The 16,410-nt window shown below is 46.6% G+C and overlaps 7 protein-coding genes across 7 annotated transcripts; 4 read left to right on the top strand and 3 right to left on the bottom strand.

The window, feature by feature from the left end:
* Window positions 1-899: 899 nt before the first annotated feature.
* Window positions 900-3,318, top strand: F4817DRAFT_47855 (PLC-like phosphodiesterase). Its single transcript, XM_049307522.1, has one exon. It carries the CDS (start codon window positions 1,098-1,100, stop codon window positions 3,144-3,146), a length of 2,049 nt encoding a protein of 682 aa, XP_049160648.1. The 5' UTR covers window positions 900-1,097; the 3' UTR covers window positions 3,147-3,318.
* Window positions 3,319-3,491: 173 nt separating this feature from the next.
* Window positions 3,492-5,743, bottom strand: F4817DRAFT_357624 (Metallo-hydrolase/oxidoreductase; the record flags this gene model as incomplete). Its single annotated transcript, XM_049305941.1, has 6 exons — window positions 3,492-4,440; window positions 4,494-4,852; window positions 4,903-4,948; window positions 4,997-5,255; window positions 5,305-5,540; window positions 5,595-5,743. 6 exons carry the CDS (start codon window positions 5,741-5,743, stop codon window positions 3,492-3,494), a joined length of 1,998 nt encoding a protein of 665 aa, XP_049160647.1.
* Window positions 5,744-6,452: 709 nt separating this feature from the next.
* Window positions 6,453-7,322, top strand: F4817DRAFT_314205 (putative polyketide synthase protein; the record flags this gene model as incomplete). The annotated part of the gene is made up of 1 exon (XM_049300366.1): window positions 6,453-7,322. The coding sequence occupies one exon, from the start codon at window positions 6,453-6,455 to the stop codon at window positions 7,320-7,322; it is 870 nt and encodes a 289-aa protein (XP_049160646.1).
* Window positions 7,323-7,412: 90 nt separating this feature from the next.
* Window positions 7,413-8,783, bottom strand: F4817DRAFT_47851 (uncharacterized protein). Its single transcript, XM_049307521.1, has one exon. It carries the CDS (start codon window positions 8,388-8,390, stop codon window positions 7,503-7,505), a length of 888 nt encoding a protein of 295 aa, XP_049160645.1. The 5' UTR covers window positions 8,391-8,783; the 3' UTR covers window positions 7,413-7,502.
* Window positions 8,784-9,064: 281 nt separating this feature from the next.
* Window positions 9,065-10,210, top strand: F4817DRAFT_332315 (uncharacterized protein). Its single transcript, XM_049302635.1, has 2 exons — window positions 9,065-9,840; window positions 9,910-10,210. The coding sequence occupies exons 1-2, from the start codon at window positions 9,240-9,242 to the stop codon at window positions 9,945-9,947; spliced, it is 639 nt and encodes a 212-aa protein (XP_049160644.1). The 5' UTR covers window positions 9,065-9,239; the 3' UTR covers window positions 9,948-10,210.
* Window positions 10,211-10,368: 158 nt separating this feature from the next.
* Window positions 10,369-13,311, top strand: F4817DRAFT_332314 (dipeptidyl peptidase IV N-terminal region-domain-containing protein). The gene has a single exon (XM_049302634.1). It carries the CDS (start codon window positions 10,728-10,730, stop codon window positions 13,065-13,067), a length of 2,340 nt encoding a protein of 779 aa, XP_049160643.1. The 5' UTR covers window positions 10,369-10,727; the 3' UTR covers window positions 13,068-13,311.
* Window positions 13,312-13,580: 269 nt separating this feature from the next.
* On the bottom strand, window positions 13,581-15,436 carry F4817DRAFT_363997 (cytochrome P450; the record flags this gene model as incomplete). The annotated part of the gene is made up of 2 exons (XM_049306699.1): window positions 13,581-15,193; window positions 15,246-15,436. The coding sequence occupies 2 exons, from the start codon at window positions 15,434-15,436 to the stop codon at window positions 13,795-13,797; spliced, it is 1,590 nt and encodes a 529-aa protein (XP_049160642.1). The 3' UTR covers window positions 13,581-13,794.
* Window positions 15,437-16,410: the final 974 nt, after the last annotated feature.

Genomic DNA, 16,410 nt, shown 5'->3' with positions numbered 1-16,410 from the left:
TTTGACTCCTAGACAAAGGTCGAAGTACGATGCTTTGGCTGTGAGGCTGAGACGTTATTATAATGTCCTTGTTCGGATAGCAAAATAGCGACAAGAGTCATGATAAATACATTCTGTGAAGTAACAGAAAGTTCTTGTGATATATGTAAGCTTCGGGGATGGTGGAGGATAGCTTCTTTATTGGGGAGGCAATGTCTAAAATGTCAACAAAGCTTTGTGCATTGAAGATTTGCGAAGGACCAAAAGGAAAAAAGGCATACAATTAATCAGTTTATTTTTCCCACGATCTCTGTAACATGATGTTTTACTAATGATATTTTGCATTTTCGAATTTTGGATTTGAGGTTGGCTTAGATGTTGAAATTGAAATAGGGGGAACTAAGTCAGGGGCTGAGGGGTTACGTAATGCATGGATAATTTTTGCTGACCCACTTTATATTCCCCTATCAGAGACTGATTTAATATAATACATATATACATACTGGGGTATCGCGTTTACTGGGTCATGCATTATCGTACAGTTACAGTCACAGTTACAGTCATTGCTGAAGTGTCAATCTTGTCAACCTACCAACTTCATAAAAAAAGAATCACTGACGCAATACCTCAACCCGTGTGCAAGATATATGACGATATTTATCTACTTAATAACTACCAATACATTTCTTGATGCATTTCTTACAAGGAAAACCTGCTGCTAGTGACGTTTCATGTCCCTCTACTCCCCAGCAGTTTAGATCGAGTCTCGTTTAGATCCAGGCCAAGCCCAAATAAATCCAAAGAATCGGTGGGGCTTTTGCAGCGCTTTTAACTCGCTAAAGTCTTGGGCTGAATCAGGTTCGCTGGGTCACCATGAGACGTCACAGATGCTAACAGATGGCTAACACCACACGATTCACTAGTAGAGGTACCTAATATATGCGGGTTATGCGTTGTTTGCTGACTTCTCTTCCCCTTTCCGGATTTCTATATATTGCTGCAATATTGGGATTACTAACATCATTCTTGCTTTGATCTTCAGCTAAACCTACTATAGCATTATTCATAGGACCTGAGCGTGTTTTTGCTTGTGTGGTATTGTTGTGAATAACATCGTCATGGCAGAGACAGTACCCCTCCCGCCGAGCGAATCGCTCCACCAAGCTGGAGGCGGTCAGCCCGGTGCCGAAGATGTCAGTATCAAGGAGATAAGGACATCTACATTACAATACCTGAACCAGATTTACGCTACATATGCTTCTCCTGTCGACAAGCACTGGCGTAAGGACTCTATCGTCGAATTTCTGCATCATGTCCAAGCCGATAAGGTGACAGACCCCTCAGGCGATGTCGCGACTCGGGACTCCCTCGACTTTGCTGGTTTCTTACACTACATGACATCGTCTGCAGCCAACGCGCTGGCGCCGGCAGCCCCAGACCCCCAGCATTTATCGTGGCCCTTGGCTAGCTATTATATCAGCTCCAGCCATAACACCTACCTGACTGGAAATCAACTGAACAGTGATTCCGACGCAGATGCGTACCGAAACGTCTTGCTGCGCGGCTGCCGCTGTGTCGAGATTGATGTCTGGGACGGCGATGAGTCAGACGTCGACACATCAGATAGCTCAGATAGCTCAGACAGCTCCGAGGATGATGAAACTCGGGAACTTAAGGCCAAGAGAAAGATGAGCCGCAGCGAGAAGCTCGCCTCAAAATTACCTGGGTCGCTGGCTAACCGGCTCGAGAAGACATCAATAGGAAAGCGTATCACGGGGAAGAACTCAGCGGAGCCAGAGTCTACGGCAGAGAAAAAGGAAGGGAATGCCTCCATCGGAGCCCCGCTAAAGAAAACACTAAGTCCGCATGCAATCGCCGTTGAACCCCGGGTTCTACACGGTTATACACTTACTAAAGAAGTCTCATTCCGCGAAGTCTGCATGGCTATCAGAGAAAGCGCTTTCGTTGTCACGGACCTACCACTAATCGTCAGTCTCGAAGTTCATTGCAGCCAGGAGCAGCAGGAGGCTATGGTGCGTATCATCAACGAGGTCTGGGCCGGCTTTTTATTACCCCAACCCGAAGACGACGCGAAGTTTCTCCCCGCGCCCGGTGATCTACGCCACAAGATCCTTGTTAAGGTCAAGTACGCGCCGCCTAACGCTCTCGCATCGGCGGCCGACGTAGAATCCGCAGACCGGCTTCCGCCCGGCGTCGCATCGGACCCCAAATCAAAGACTACCACACAGCAAAAGGTCAAGAAGGCGTCTAAGATTATCCAGGCATTATCGGCACTGGGCGTGTATACGCGAGGCGTATCGTTTAAATCCTTATCCCAACCAGAGGCTTCCATGCCGACACACATATTCTCGCTATCGGAAAGCGGAGTAGCCGAGGTCCACCAGAACGAAGCGGCAAGGCTTTTTGAACATAACCGCGAGTACTTGATGAGAACATATCCGTCTGGCATGCGTATCGGGTCTTCTAACCTGGACCCCCTTGCTTTCTGGAGGAAGGGCATCCAGATCGTGGCGCTTAACTGGCAGAAGTGGGATGCGGGAATGATGTTAAACGAGGGCATGTTCGCCGGTACCGGTGGATACGTATTAAAGCCCGAAGGATACCGCGGTCGCAAACCCGTAGTTATCGACGACGAAGAGAATAAGGCGATACCCATCCCCGCATCGGAGACAATCCTGCACCAAACACTTGACCTCACCATCACCGTGCTCGCAGCGCAAAACTTACCGATGCCTGAAGAGGAAGACAAGGAGAGCGGCTTCAAACCATACGTCAAGATCGAGCTACACACAGAGCCGCCGCATAACGAACACCTCTCCCTAACCGGCACTGCCCCAGGTTCTTCGTCAACAAGGGCCAAGGAGGGCGAGTACAAGGCGCGCACGAAGACTCAGCGCGGGATCCACCCAGACTTCAAGTCCGAGAAGCTCGCCGTAGCCAAAGGTATCCCTGGCGTCGTGCCCGAGCTAGCTTTCGTACGATTCCTAATCAAGGACGACGAGATCGGTCGCGATGATTTGGCTGCTTGGGCTTGCATCCGGCTGGACCGGCTACGCAGCGGACACCGATTCGTGCGTCTCCTCGATAATCGGGGGCGAGAAAGCGAGGGCGTGCTACTCGTTAAGATAGACAAGAAACTGGCTTAGGCGGCAAGTTCCGAGTCTCGAAGAGGCGAAACGGGAGAGGCAAAACGACGTCACTTGGGACAATGCCAAGTAATGTAGGAACGATATGAATGGGACCATGTGTGTATAGGACGACCTGACATGATAGCATTGGCGAGCGATCATATTTATCAAGCGAAAACATAGTTGGCTATAGATTGAAGAGGAATGTGAATGTATTTGAATGTATTTGCGACATCTGCAAAACCAATGGTATCTCTTATCTCTTAAGATAAACACGTGTGTCTTGCCAATTACTACCATTACTCCCAGGCGCCGATAATATACCGGTTGTTTACCTACCATTTACGCATCTAGTCATGAATCTCATAGCTCCGGCTCAACTGTGCTGTGATTATCCGTGGTAGAGATGAGATTTATAGTTCTCCAAGTGCCATCATCCTTCATGTTGGCCCGGGCCGCTTGATAAGCGCGCAACCTAGTCTCGTATGCGTAGTCGGATATTTCTGAACCCTGTGAGTCCTGAATGTTGAATTCACTTTCTTCGTCGTCGTCTTTGAGATGTGCATCTTGGCCGTCTTGGAAGGAATTGTAGTCGCGCTTATTTCGAGACGAATAAAAGGAGGCTTGTACCACCTGCGTCTGAGAGGTCTGCAAATAACGGCGTGGAAGCGATATGATAGGGCTTCGATGCTGCAGTTGGCCCCTCATGAGTGAAGTTATTCTTTCAGGTACATTATTTCCACCGTTAGATCCGTAGCGCCCAGGGGCACCGGAGGGTGGGATTACTGGGCTGGAGGGAACGTCTGCGTGGAAAGCAGTCGTCGATTGGGTATCAGGTGGGTTTTCCTCTTCATCTTCTCCTTGCACCTTGGGCCGTAGTCCCGATGCTTCGTCCATCAGCAGGTCGTGTTGGAAAACATCACCAGTGCAGATATCTCCGAAAAGCTTTCTTATGGTAAAGCCCTCTTTTGCCCAAGATTTCGGATCCACTGTGCATGGCCAAATATCGGTGGGCTTAAAAGTCTTAACAAAATGCCGAAGCTCGGGCAAAGAAGAATGCCTAGCGTATGGGAATGCGATTTGATTTGTAAGGACGTCAGGCTGGTCTTCTCCTCTGATCTTGTTCACCGGATTTTGGATCTCTTCAACTCTCCTAGCAAGCGAGTTAACTATTTCTGTAAAGGAATACTCTTCCTTGAAGCTAAACCTCCCAATATCGAGGTCGACGTCTCTAGAAACGACTAGCGCTTTCTGAAGGAATTGCGTAATCGCAGGCTCTAGATCACCCAGTACCTCTCCTTTTTGTTTGATTCTGCTTCATTGTTAATTCGTAAAGAATCGAAGGGTAGTTTGGGCAACCCTTACAAGTCTAACAAAGCTCGAATGCCCTCCGTTTCAAGAGTTGGCTTCTGTGCAAGGTCGTCCCCGCCTCCACCAATGCCCACTTCAGCCATGTCTCGCCCATTCTTAAGATGTGCGACAATTGGCTGGATCCACACGATGGGCTTGGTCTCCATAACTTTACAACCCATCCCTTTCTCACAGCTATGAATTCGCACATCTTCGTCTAGCGTTAGGCACCCCTCCCGTTGATTGTTACCACAGGTGAAGCCCACAAGATATGGAGCTTCCTTAGTCAAATGAGTCTGAGTAGTGTAGCGATTATCTGATGATTTGATGGCAAGGGATTTATAAACACCCATCTTGTACTTATCGACATGAATCTTAAAGCATGGTTAGCAATGCCACCAGCCACAAAGAGAGAGTATTGTACCTTGGAGTTTAAAGCTTTTGATAAGGCAATCCAGACCTCTTCGTATCTGTGAAGGAGATTAGATTATATTAAATTGATAAAATCAATACCCTACCCGTAAGTCCATGCTTGCATATGGAATATAGTATCCTTTGGATAGCGTGCAACCTTTTCTAGAAGCTCGCGGAGCCCATCCGCCTTAGTCTGTAGAGGGAAGTTGTTCAATATCGAAGTATCGAGATATATACGGTCAAGCGTTTTCAGTCCGGTAGAGTACTCTACCATACTAGGGTTTCTAGCAATAGAATTTACCCACCAAGGTTCGCTCCTAATGTCCCCTGTATATAATACAGCGTTGCCATTGCCTTCAATCACTGCTTACCAAGTTAGTATTAAGTCTAATATAGCAATTAGCTAACATACGAAACATAACTGCACCAGCACAGTGGTTTGCATCTAGGAGTGTAACTTGTATGGTCTGGGTGGGATCTAGCTCGATCTTGGTGGGGGTATCCAGAGGAATGGGCTTTAGTACTTTGGCCAGATGCTTATATGTTTGCATTCGTGGATCCTCGAGGATTCCTTTAGCATAATTCAGTCGGCAAGGATACTTTTCAAGTCGGAGCAAGATTTCCCTTGTGGCGGCCGAACAATAAACACTAGATCATACCCAGTGAGCCAACTGATAGGTACTTCGCATGTGGGATTCATACAAAGGACTTCTAAGCGTATCGAGCCCGGCGAGGTGATCGCTATGGACATGGCTTAAGAAACAAGCCAACGGAGGCCGAAGTTTGAATCCACGGAAGAAGTCAACTCTAATATCAGGGAATTCGTGAATGATGCCATCGAAAGTTGACATTGTGGCTGACAGGGGTGGTCCGAAATACTATGAAGCAGTGGTTCGAGAACTCGTAAGTTGCTTGATTAAACATGACGACTTTCGAAAGTACCTGAGCTTTAAGAAGTCAGGTCCAAGTTTTACTAGCAGAGACGCTTAATATTGAAGAGACGTGATGTATGAAGGTAAATTGTAATTGCCTGGGAGGTACGTTGGAGCCTTTAGGTTAGTCTAGGCCAGCTGGCTGACACCTGCCGAATTCTAGATTTTGAAAGCAGATTAGGTACCTAAGGTATAGGTACCTAAACTTCAGGGCTCAGAACTCAGATTTTAGCGAGCATTTTAGAACAATACACACCTCCCAATGTCATGCCATAATACGTCTTTCAACGTATTCAAAAGACTCATTTAACAACATATAGGACTCTTTCAACATAATTATCTCACCAATCAAATGCGAAATTGCAAGGGTCATTAGGAAGTGTTTATCTACGAATTAGAATGCTCGTGAGCGTGAGGCGGAGTCGACGCGAAAAATGTAATACGGCTCCAAAAGCGCAGATACGCCGTATTCATACCCATAGCGTCGCGGATTAGATCGGCCGTAGAACATTTAGTATAAAAATGGTCTGCCGAAATTATACTGCTCTTATATTTTTCAAATGTTCTCTAGACCAAGAGTAGCATGACCTTCCAAACCAACAACTCGCCGTGCTGCGCGAAAATCAGTATGGCAGAATCTATTGACATAGCTTCCCCGCCTAGCTCGAACCAGACCGGGAATAAACTGAAAATTACCTTTACAGGACCGCAAGAAACGTTGATAGGGCCGCTGGTAGCGAGAGCCACGGACGCAAGATCTGCTCATCCTATCCTTAACGATGTGGACTCCATTCGGGTTATAGATCAGATTGACCATGACTTCGACAAGTTCGGCGTAAATGAAACGCAGGCTACTATGTATGCTCTTCGGGCCCTGCGTTTAGATCGCTGGACTACCGAGTTTCTCTCCAACAACCCGCAAGCGACGGTCGTTCACTTGGCCTGCGGGCTGGATGATCGTTTACGTCGCGTCCAAGCAGACTTGACCAAGGTCCGTTGGATAGATCTCGACCTACCCGATGTCGTTGAACTGCGCAACAAGCTCATTCCCTATCCGGAGGGCGACTACCGGTTGATCGCTGCAGATGCGACTGAAAAAGCGTGGCTCGAGCAGATCCCTGTTGATCGTCCCACCGTCATCATCTGCCAGGGATTAACTATGTTTTTGGAAGAAGAGTCTGGTAAACGCATGATTCGGCAAATTATTGATCACTTCAAATCGGGTCAGCTTATCATCGATTATATCGGAACCGTATTGCTCTCTTTACAAGGCCAGGTCGATCCCCTGGTAGCTACGGGGTCAAGTTTCAAGTGGGCCGTTGACGAACCGAAGACCCTTGAGGCTCTTCACCCGCAGTTGAAGATGATGGATTGTTTAGGACCAACCGAACTTGGTGATCATGTATATTTACCGCTTGCGACTCGTCTGATACTGTCAACTTATCCGGATTTACCCTGGCTCAAGTACATATCTTCCTACATGCGGTTTAATTTCTAGAGGTACCGAAGTATGGCCTGGTATTTTAAAGCCTTTGATCATATATATTTCTGGACTCGATTTAAAGCAGCGGATTTCGGGTGGAAGAATCATACATGTTCTACCTTTTCCCAGCGAAAGAGAGCTTACGAAACTTAGATACCCCAGATCGTAGCATATGTAGCTTGGGCATATTAGACGCTACGCCTTCTGTTTATCAATAGACCTCTCCACAGCTCCAAGTACGACTTTTAACACGGCATCGGGTGATAAATCACCCAGCTTTCCACCCCATGTTGTTGTATCAACAATGTCTCTGATGTCCAATGCGTCACTCAAACCGTCGTCTGCGAAGTCTAATGCTTGACGTGCACCTTCATCGTCGCCTACGCGAAAGAATTGTACACCAACTTGATACGGTGGCGCGCCTAATATATCCAGCTTCCGTGCTGTTCGAATCAGCGTGTCGTACGGATTATCATCCGTCACGCCGGCGGTGATCACGATAAGGTTGAGCGGCCTAACGGTATTGCCCGACCCTGTACCCCTGTCTCGGCGACTTCGTTCATATTCATGTACATATCGGTCAAGGATATAGCTAAGCCGACGATCGAGGCGGCAGTGACTTCCAAGTTTCTTGATGCTGCCGAAAATCCCCGCTACGTTGTCACGCATCTCTGGCACTCCGACTGACTGCCCGATGTGTAGGTACCCGGAGCGGTCTGCATCAAATCCGAGAGCTGCATACATGAGGTAGCCGCGCGGGCGGTGATTCACGAAGTATATGTCTACGCCGTTTGGATCGCGCTCAGTGCATATCGGCGCAATCTTCTCGAGCAACATGCCGACCTCGCCCCAGTGCTTTTCCATTGACTTGGAGTCGTCGATAAGGAAGATGGTGTCGAAGTGCTTCAGGAATGCGTACGGGTCATCGGGTGTGCTGATATGCTTGCGTGTCAGTTTCGCGTGGTGTTTCTTGTGCTCGACTGGTTTTGCTGATCTTTTTGGCTTCAGATCGGGGCTTGCTGGGATTGTAGACTCTAAGGGGTATGGAAGGGACGATTCGAGACGTTCGTCCACATGGTCCATGATGATAGATGCGACTCGCTCTTAGTTATAGCAGGTGAATCAGAGACGATAACAAGTTACGTGCCAAAGTACACATTCATTAGCGTATCTGCTTCAGGTTGTATATTGAAACTGGACAGGTATGTTGTAAGGTTTTACTTTCGTACTTGTTTGATCATTGGGTTTATTGTGGGAAACTTTGGGCTATAAGAGGAGGCACCTTCTGGCAAAAGCTTCGAAACTGACAAGTCTAAATATCCGGCTGTCGTGACATATCACTATAGGGCTTTCCATATTACCTATCACACGGCGAGGCAACTACCATAAGATGCAAGTGTCAATACGGATTAGCAGTTAGGATCGCAGTAGCCTGCTTTAAATGCATTAGGTACCTAGGTACCTAACCCAAGGTACATAATTATTATGATAACTTTCCAAATGAAAGATGCAATCAATCACTGACTCATATAACGCTGAGCTGGTGATTTGTTGGTATCAATGAACACAATTGACATATTCAATTACCCTCTCTAGACTACTCGGAAATTAAACCATCGAAGATACTTCTTCTCACGTTATATTTAGATAGGCATCAGTTGTAATCCTTTTTCTTTTTATATTTTGAGCGTTTATTACATATGGTGTTCTTTGTTCACTTCAACTCATAAACGACAATTTTAGAACTGACTTATGATTGGTAATAAAAGGAGTTCTGTAAGGAAAAGAAAAGGGGAAAAAGAAAAAACTTCATATATACCGTGGCGCTTCTGTAAACTTGTAGTATTCTAGAATTAGATTCATCATTTTCTTCATCAACTACCAAATCCTTCAGACCTACCCAAGGTAGTAAAGTTTCCTTACCCTTACAAGATGTCATTTCTATCAGTAAAGAATGCTTTCAGATCTCAAACCATGACCAAGGATAAGCTCTTAAAGAGCGCACATGGGATGGATGTGGCATTGGACTGTGTCACCCACTTTGAATCTCTTCAGGACAGAGGGGGATATGACTGCCGCAAGCAGTTCCCATACGAGTTGTATAAAAAAGGGGTTCAGAAAAAGCTCATAGACATATGGATGGCAGATGCACCTAGTGTCCATGTACTCGACGGCGTGGGTTACAACTACTCAGCGAGTTATGCCGGGAGTGAGTTCGCCAAGTCCCTCCGTGTGCGTAACCGCGAGAGTGCCGTCGTTCTTCGGGTGTACGTAAAGAATCAAAGTGAAACGCCGAAGGTAGTGTTACTTCAGATCCTTGGCTCGCTGATCTGGAGCTTGATTACTCTCGTGCCTGATGAATTTGGTACCTCAGAAGGCCTGCAGAAAAGAAAATTTGAGACGTTTATAGGTCGCGGACCTGGTAGCTTTGATGCTGGCTTAGAAATACTTCGATCATTGCCACCCCTGGAACTCAACGGCAAGACAATGCTCTGCATTGTTGATGGCTTGGATCTCGCTGAGGATGAGAGCACTTTGAGCCAATTGCAACAATTAGTTACTATTCTTCGCGATGTCATGTCAAAGAATTGCGCTCATTTACTTTATACACTTGGTAGGAGGAGCCAAGTAATCCGGTAACCATAATCTTTAGATATCCAGTTGGTATCGAAGTTCCTAATTGATTAGAATTGCCCTGGTGATAACTTAGGTCTATGGTTAGCAGCAGGGGGTCAATCCATACACCGGATGGATAGGTAACTTGACTTAATCTGACTTGGGTTATTTAGACTTGTATTTGCGGGATTGTGTCTCTCGTTTCTGTGTTCTCCCTTATTCATAACCTGGGCAATCTTAACGATAATTCATTTATTTGCTTCGAACGCGCACATTCTCGTATTACTCATATCGGAATGAGATAGTTGCGGTTGAGAAGGTCCAGTGCTTCGATCCGGCAGTTCGGAACTAGATCCTAACGATGCGTATCGCTGCGTTGTCGTTGGCCAATACATATTGCCAAGCTGGGGGAATATCCAAATATGAATTGTTCCTGGCCGCCAAGGTAACAGGGGAGCAAGCCGCAAGCCTCGTGAGCTTTCTACATTCCTAAGGAGGAAAGGCGATAAAGATAACCAAGAAGATTTGGCGAAATTCTGGGTTGGCAATCCTTTCCCCGCGGTAGCATCATGGTATGGCGGCCTGCAGCAATTTGCAATTTGCAATTCGCAATTTACGCGTCAATCGCGAGCGAGCTGTACCGATTGATAAACAATGGTATAAAAGGGTAGTGGTACCCTCTTATTCATATACGGCCATGGTCTCAACCGCTTTCCTTCCCCTTTATACGGACCTTGAACTCGGTTCCCATTCTCTAAGCCGTTGGTGTTAATAATTGGAACATTCCGCCCCAATTAGCCAACAATGGAACTCACTACTTGGCTTATCGTGGGGGCGACGTTGGTGCGCTCCGTGCTCGCCATTGAGCCAGCGCGCCAACCGCATCAACCAACTGGAAATGGCGACAGAATTCTGACTTGGAATGACACGATGGTGAATAACCAATTCGGTTCTAGGTCTACATCTGTCAGTTGGTTGTCTGGCGGCGAGGATGGGCAGTACATCTATGCTGGCGATGGCGGGGCGCTGATCCTTGAGAATTTCGTCACCGGCGAGAGCTCGACCTTCGTTGCTGCCGACCTGATCCCAGACGGCGTAGCTCAGTATTGGATTCGACCGGATCTCGCCAAGGTCCTTTTCGCAACTAACTACACGAAACAGTATCGTCACTCATACTTCGCGGATTATTCGGTTCTCGATGTAGCATCGGGCGAGCTGACACCTTTGGTTGAAGATCAAGTCGGTGACATTCAGTATGCTGAGTTTGCTCCGGCAGGAGATGTGATTGCCTTCGTTCGTGGTAATAACCTGTTCCTGAATAAGAATGGAACTATTTCCCAGATTACAAGCGACGGCTCTCCGGATCTGTTCAATGGTGTGCCAGACTGGGTATACGAGGAGGAAATATTTGGCGACCGCTCCGCAATCTGGTTTTCTCCTGACGGCGAGGTTCTTGCGTACCTGAGCTTCAACGAAACTGGAGTCGAAACTTTTACCGTGCAGTACTTTATGGATAACCAAGAAATCGCTCCTGTGTATCCTCGACTCCTGGACTTGAGATATCCCAAAGTGGGCACGACTAACCCAACAGTGTCTTTGACACTTCTAAAGGTCGATAGTGAGGAGAAATCGGCTGTTCCAATCGACGCATTCCCTGCGGATGACCTGGTCATCGGTGAAATCGCCTGGGTTACATCTGAGCATAGTAGCGTTATCTACCGCGCTTTCAATCGTGTTCAGGACACTTCGAAACACGTCCGAGTTGAAGTAGGAGATGCTATCACTACTAAAGTCGTCCGCGAACGAGACGGCACAGATGGTTGGCTGGATAATGACATAGGCATCAAATTCGTCGGGCCAATCAATGGTTCTACAGAAGAATATTATATCGATGTTTCGGATGAGTCCGGCTGGCAACATATTTACCTCTACGCGGTTGATGGCTCAAGCGCTACTCCGCTTACTGAGGGCGAGTGGGAGGTAACAGCGGTTCTTAAAGTCGATAACAAGCGCGAGTTAGTCTACTATACATCTACCCAAGCCGACAGTACCGAGAGGCATGTGTACTCGGTTTCATACTCTACTTTGAAGTCGGAATCGCTTGTCGACGCTACGATCCCGGCAGTCTGGAGCGCCTCATTCTCGTCGGGTGGTGGATATTATATCCTTAGCTATGCAGGGCCTGATGTACCTTACCAGGAGTTGTACGCTATTAACGACACCCAGACACCCCTTCGCACTATCACCTCGAACGACGCCCTCTGGAATAAAATCCAAGGATACAACTTACCAAATATAACATATTTTACTTTGGATCACCCCGACGGGTACAATTTGAACGTCTTGCAACGACTTCCCCCTAACTTTGACCCCGCCAAAAAATACCCGGTTCTCTTCACGCCCTATGGAGGACCGGGCTCGCAGGAGGTATTGAAGTCTTTCGAGTCGATCGGATGGAACGCGTACGTCTCATCGGACCCGGAACTTGAGTTTATTCAATACACGGTTGATAATCGTGGAACAGGCTACAAGGGCCGGAAATTCCGCGCGCTTGTCGCATCCCACTTAGGCGAGTTCGAGGCGGCAGACCAGATATGGGCCGCGCAGGAACTAGCTTCTCGAAACTCTTTCATTGATGCAGAGAAGGTTGGCATTTTCGGGTGGTCGTTTGGCGGATATCTATCTGCGAAAGTAGTGGAAGCGGACTCGGGCGTTTTCACCCTGGGCCTGATAGTCGCACCGGTCACTGACTGGCGATTCTACGACAGTATGTACACGGAGCGCTATATGAAAACATCACAACTAAATCCGGACGGGTACAACAAGACAGCGATACGTAAGCCGGATGGATTTAAGAATATCGCTGGCGGGTTCTCCATCCTGCATGGTCTCGGAGACGATAATGTGCACTACCAGAACACGGCAGCTCTTCTCGACCTTCTTGTTGGGGCCGGTGTGTCGCCTGCTAAGATGCAATGGCGAGTTTTCACGGATAGCGACCACGGTATTTCGTATCACGGTGCATCGACATATTTATACAAATTCTTAACAGAATTGTTGTTTCGGGAGAAGACACGGACGAGTCAGACCTTGGCACACCAATGGGCAAGGAGGTCGAAGACGCAGCTTTTAGAAGAGCAATGAAAGGTACTCAACTATAACGCAAAAAATTAACCTTGACCTCAATTAGGAGAGTATAGGTAGTTAATAATTATAATAGGCAAATGCTGTGTTCATTGAAATGTGTTTCTAAATGTTGGATTACAACCAAATTTCTTGGCCGCAAGCCCCTTTTTTATGGTCATAGCTTCTTAGGTAGGTACTTCTATTCATAAATTCGCAACTTAAATATTTTCTATAAACATTTTTAAGCCTAGAACATCTGTCGTAACTATTATAGAGAAAATTCATTGAATGCATTTATTCTATTTATTTTAATTTTCTAGATGCTACCTGGGTAGATATGTATAACAGGTACCTACCTACCTGGACCTACCTACCCAAATGAAGTATTAATGGGGTTCTGTGAGATGTACCTTAGTACATCTCAACACGTGACTGCTCGTCACGTGTCATTCAGACATTCGGATTCATCCTGAGTGTTTGTAAAAAAAAAAAATAATAATGTTTCATTTTATTAGTTAGTTCAATAGATCAATTTATCCAACAGGTTCTAGCAACGACCTCGTTTTGATGTAGAACAACACATTGCGGCCACCATCGGGCGCAAACCTGTCGAGAAGCTTAAGCACTAGAGCCACATACTTGTTGAGCACCGCATAGTCTTACTTGTAGAGGAAGACGGGACGAAAGCTTCTCTTAATAACCAATATCCCTATACTTAAACCACCATCATAACACTTTTAGAGATCTACTTTTCTGCCCCAATGCTCTCTTCTGTTACTACGGCAGAAACCTTCTCCGATTTATTAAGAACCATGGCCCATTTAACATCCTCGAAACCTTGTCTCGTCCTAATTTCTACCTGAATATCCTCATCTGGCCCCATTATTCCGGCAGCAACATTTGTATTCGCCGTAGTGGGAAGCTTCCAGTCACCTTCTATAGGTTTCATGTCCAATCTCACAATGAAGGCAGCAACGAAGGTAAGGATCTCGTTCGTTGCAAAGTGACGACCGGGACAAAGAGTCTTGCCACCGCCGAATGCACGGAAACAGACATCCCGCGGACGATTATGTTTCTCTTCTGGAAGAAACCTGCGCGGATTGAATTCCATGACGTCGGGGCCCCAAAGATTAGCATCCTGGTGAATGACGATGCTTGGTATCTGCAACATTGCACCTTTCTTTAGCAGCCATTGGTCGAGGTAGGTATCTTCCATCACTTCACGTATGGATATTCCCATAGAACGATAGCGAAGGACTTCCTGGTAAGAAGATGATAACAGAGGACAACTTTTCTTTAACGTAGTTATGTTAAGAGTTTTGACGGTTGAACCGTTCTCTATAGTTGTTTCGGTGCAATCGTCAATCTCGCTCCGAATCTCCCTCAGGAGACCTGGGTGGGAGTGAAGTAGAAGAAGACACCAGAATGCCGTAGGTATCGTATTTACTAAGACAGCAATCGTACCCCCAACTTCTAAACGCGCGATATCTTCCAAGGGGACATTGTTGTTTATCCCCGCTTGGTACCGACTTTGAGCAAAAGCCGATGCTTTCTTCACCCTACCGGCTTTATAATATGCTTCGAAGGCCTTGGCAACATTGTTTCGAGCCGTAATCGGTTTCTGAGCAGTGATTGAGGGAAGGAACCCGACAAGAATCGGCAGGAGACCACACTCGAACTCCCAGAAAGAATCGGCAATAGATTTATCCTCATACGGGCTCATCGGGCCATACACAGACCTAGTAGTAGCAGTCGTGATTGTGTCTCTCAGCCAAGTATATATCCAAACTTTTCGAGACTCCCCCTTCCTGACTTGTAACTGGTTGAGGGAGTTTGCGATATCCTGGATCATGATGCGGTTCATGTCGTCGAGGTCTGATCCCGGCTTAAGCCTAGATCGCATCCCGGCATGAGTCTCTATTGTCAACCCGAAATCACCCTCGTCGCCATTGATGTTTATACCCAAGATCTCTCGAGCTGCAGGGCTTGCTCCAAAGGCCGTAGATGCGAATTTAATCTCAATTGGTGGAAATGCAAAGGTCTTGTATTGCTTTTGCACCGCCTGGATGAGTTCGGGATTTGTTATCACATACATCTTCTGGCCCGGGAGAGACATGGTGAAGATGGCGGAATCCGTTTGCTGACTATGGCATGGTTAAATGCGCCTTATCATAAGGGGAGCGAGTCAAATGATACCTGAGGTTGACATAGTAGTTGAACTTGCTCCGTGACAGTCCAACCATATGACCGATAATAGGAATCGACTGGGGAGCAAGCGGAGGCTCGCGGGGATCATGGCCAAACTTCTTGTGAGTAGCGAGGTAGGTCAAAGTGATAATAGCAATGGAAATCCAGAGGATACTAGAGACGCTGGTGAAGGATGACATGATGAAAGCTGAAGAAACATGAATAAGGAGAATCGAATGAATGGTGAATGATTCAAAAGATAGGTAGGTGTACCTAAGCTTGCATCACCATGATAGTGTCTATCCGCTGTCCTTGGAATATATGGACAGAGTACAATGTTGTTCCACCACCGGGAGCGATATTCTCCATTAGGAGATGTAAAAAAGAAAATAAAAAAATATGCGGGTCAGTCATAGGGAGGTGCGAATATTTAACTGTATGACAGGTAATCTATTATTAAGGCTTTAATATGTCCGAGCTACAGTCCGTACACTGGAGAATCACTAAGTAACAGGGCTAGATCTGTAACAGAAACAACTCTGTATCTCATCCCTAATAACAGCTCTTTGGCCATGAAACTTTTGAGATAAATCTAATTGGCCAAACCTTCAACATTGGTCTCATGCACGTTCCTGCGATGACATGCATTGGGTAGATCATCGAATTAGGGCGTCATCTGTGGTGATGATGAATTCCGGAGATGGTCGGAGTGGAAAGTCCATATAGGATGACAATATCTCCGAAGTTAGTCGTCATCCTAAGGACTTCAAAGGGTCGGGTATGCACATGCGGCTGGAGCTACACCAAAAAGTTATACGTACTTACGTATCCTACCCGCCGTTGTGATTTGCATGCATCAACAAGCATACGCCACCACTTAAGTAGGCGCCTTTTACCCAGGTACCTTACGCCTCATACACCTTAGGTAGTAAACAGCACCATCAGTAGCAATATTATGTCACAACCGACCTATGAAAGCTCCACCCGTTAAGTATTGCAAGCCGCGTCACTTAGCCCGACTGAGACATATACTACGGTAGAGAATGAACTAGGTACTAAGTATATCGTATATTCTTCTCGCTCTGAGAACTTAAAAGACGTCGTCAGGGAAGCAGTCTGATAGATGATGTGATAGTAACTGGGTATAACTTCGAATCTTACCATTAACTAATAC

The sequence above is a fragment of the Daldinia loculata genome, assembly GCF_022478755.1.
Source record: "Daldinia loculata strain CBS 113971 unplaced genomic scaffold F4817scaffold_14, whole genome shotgun sequence".
In the NCBI taxonomy this organism is placed as follows: domain Eukaryota; kingdom Fungi; phylum Ascomycota; class Sordariomycetes; order Xylariales; family Hypoxylaceae; genus Daldinia; species Daldinia loculata.
This window is presented reverse-complemented; position numbering and strand designations above follow the sequence as displayed.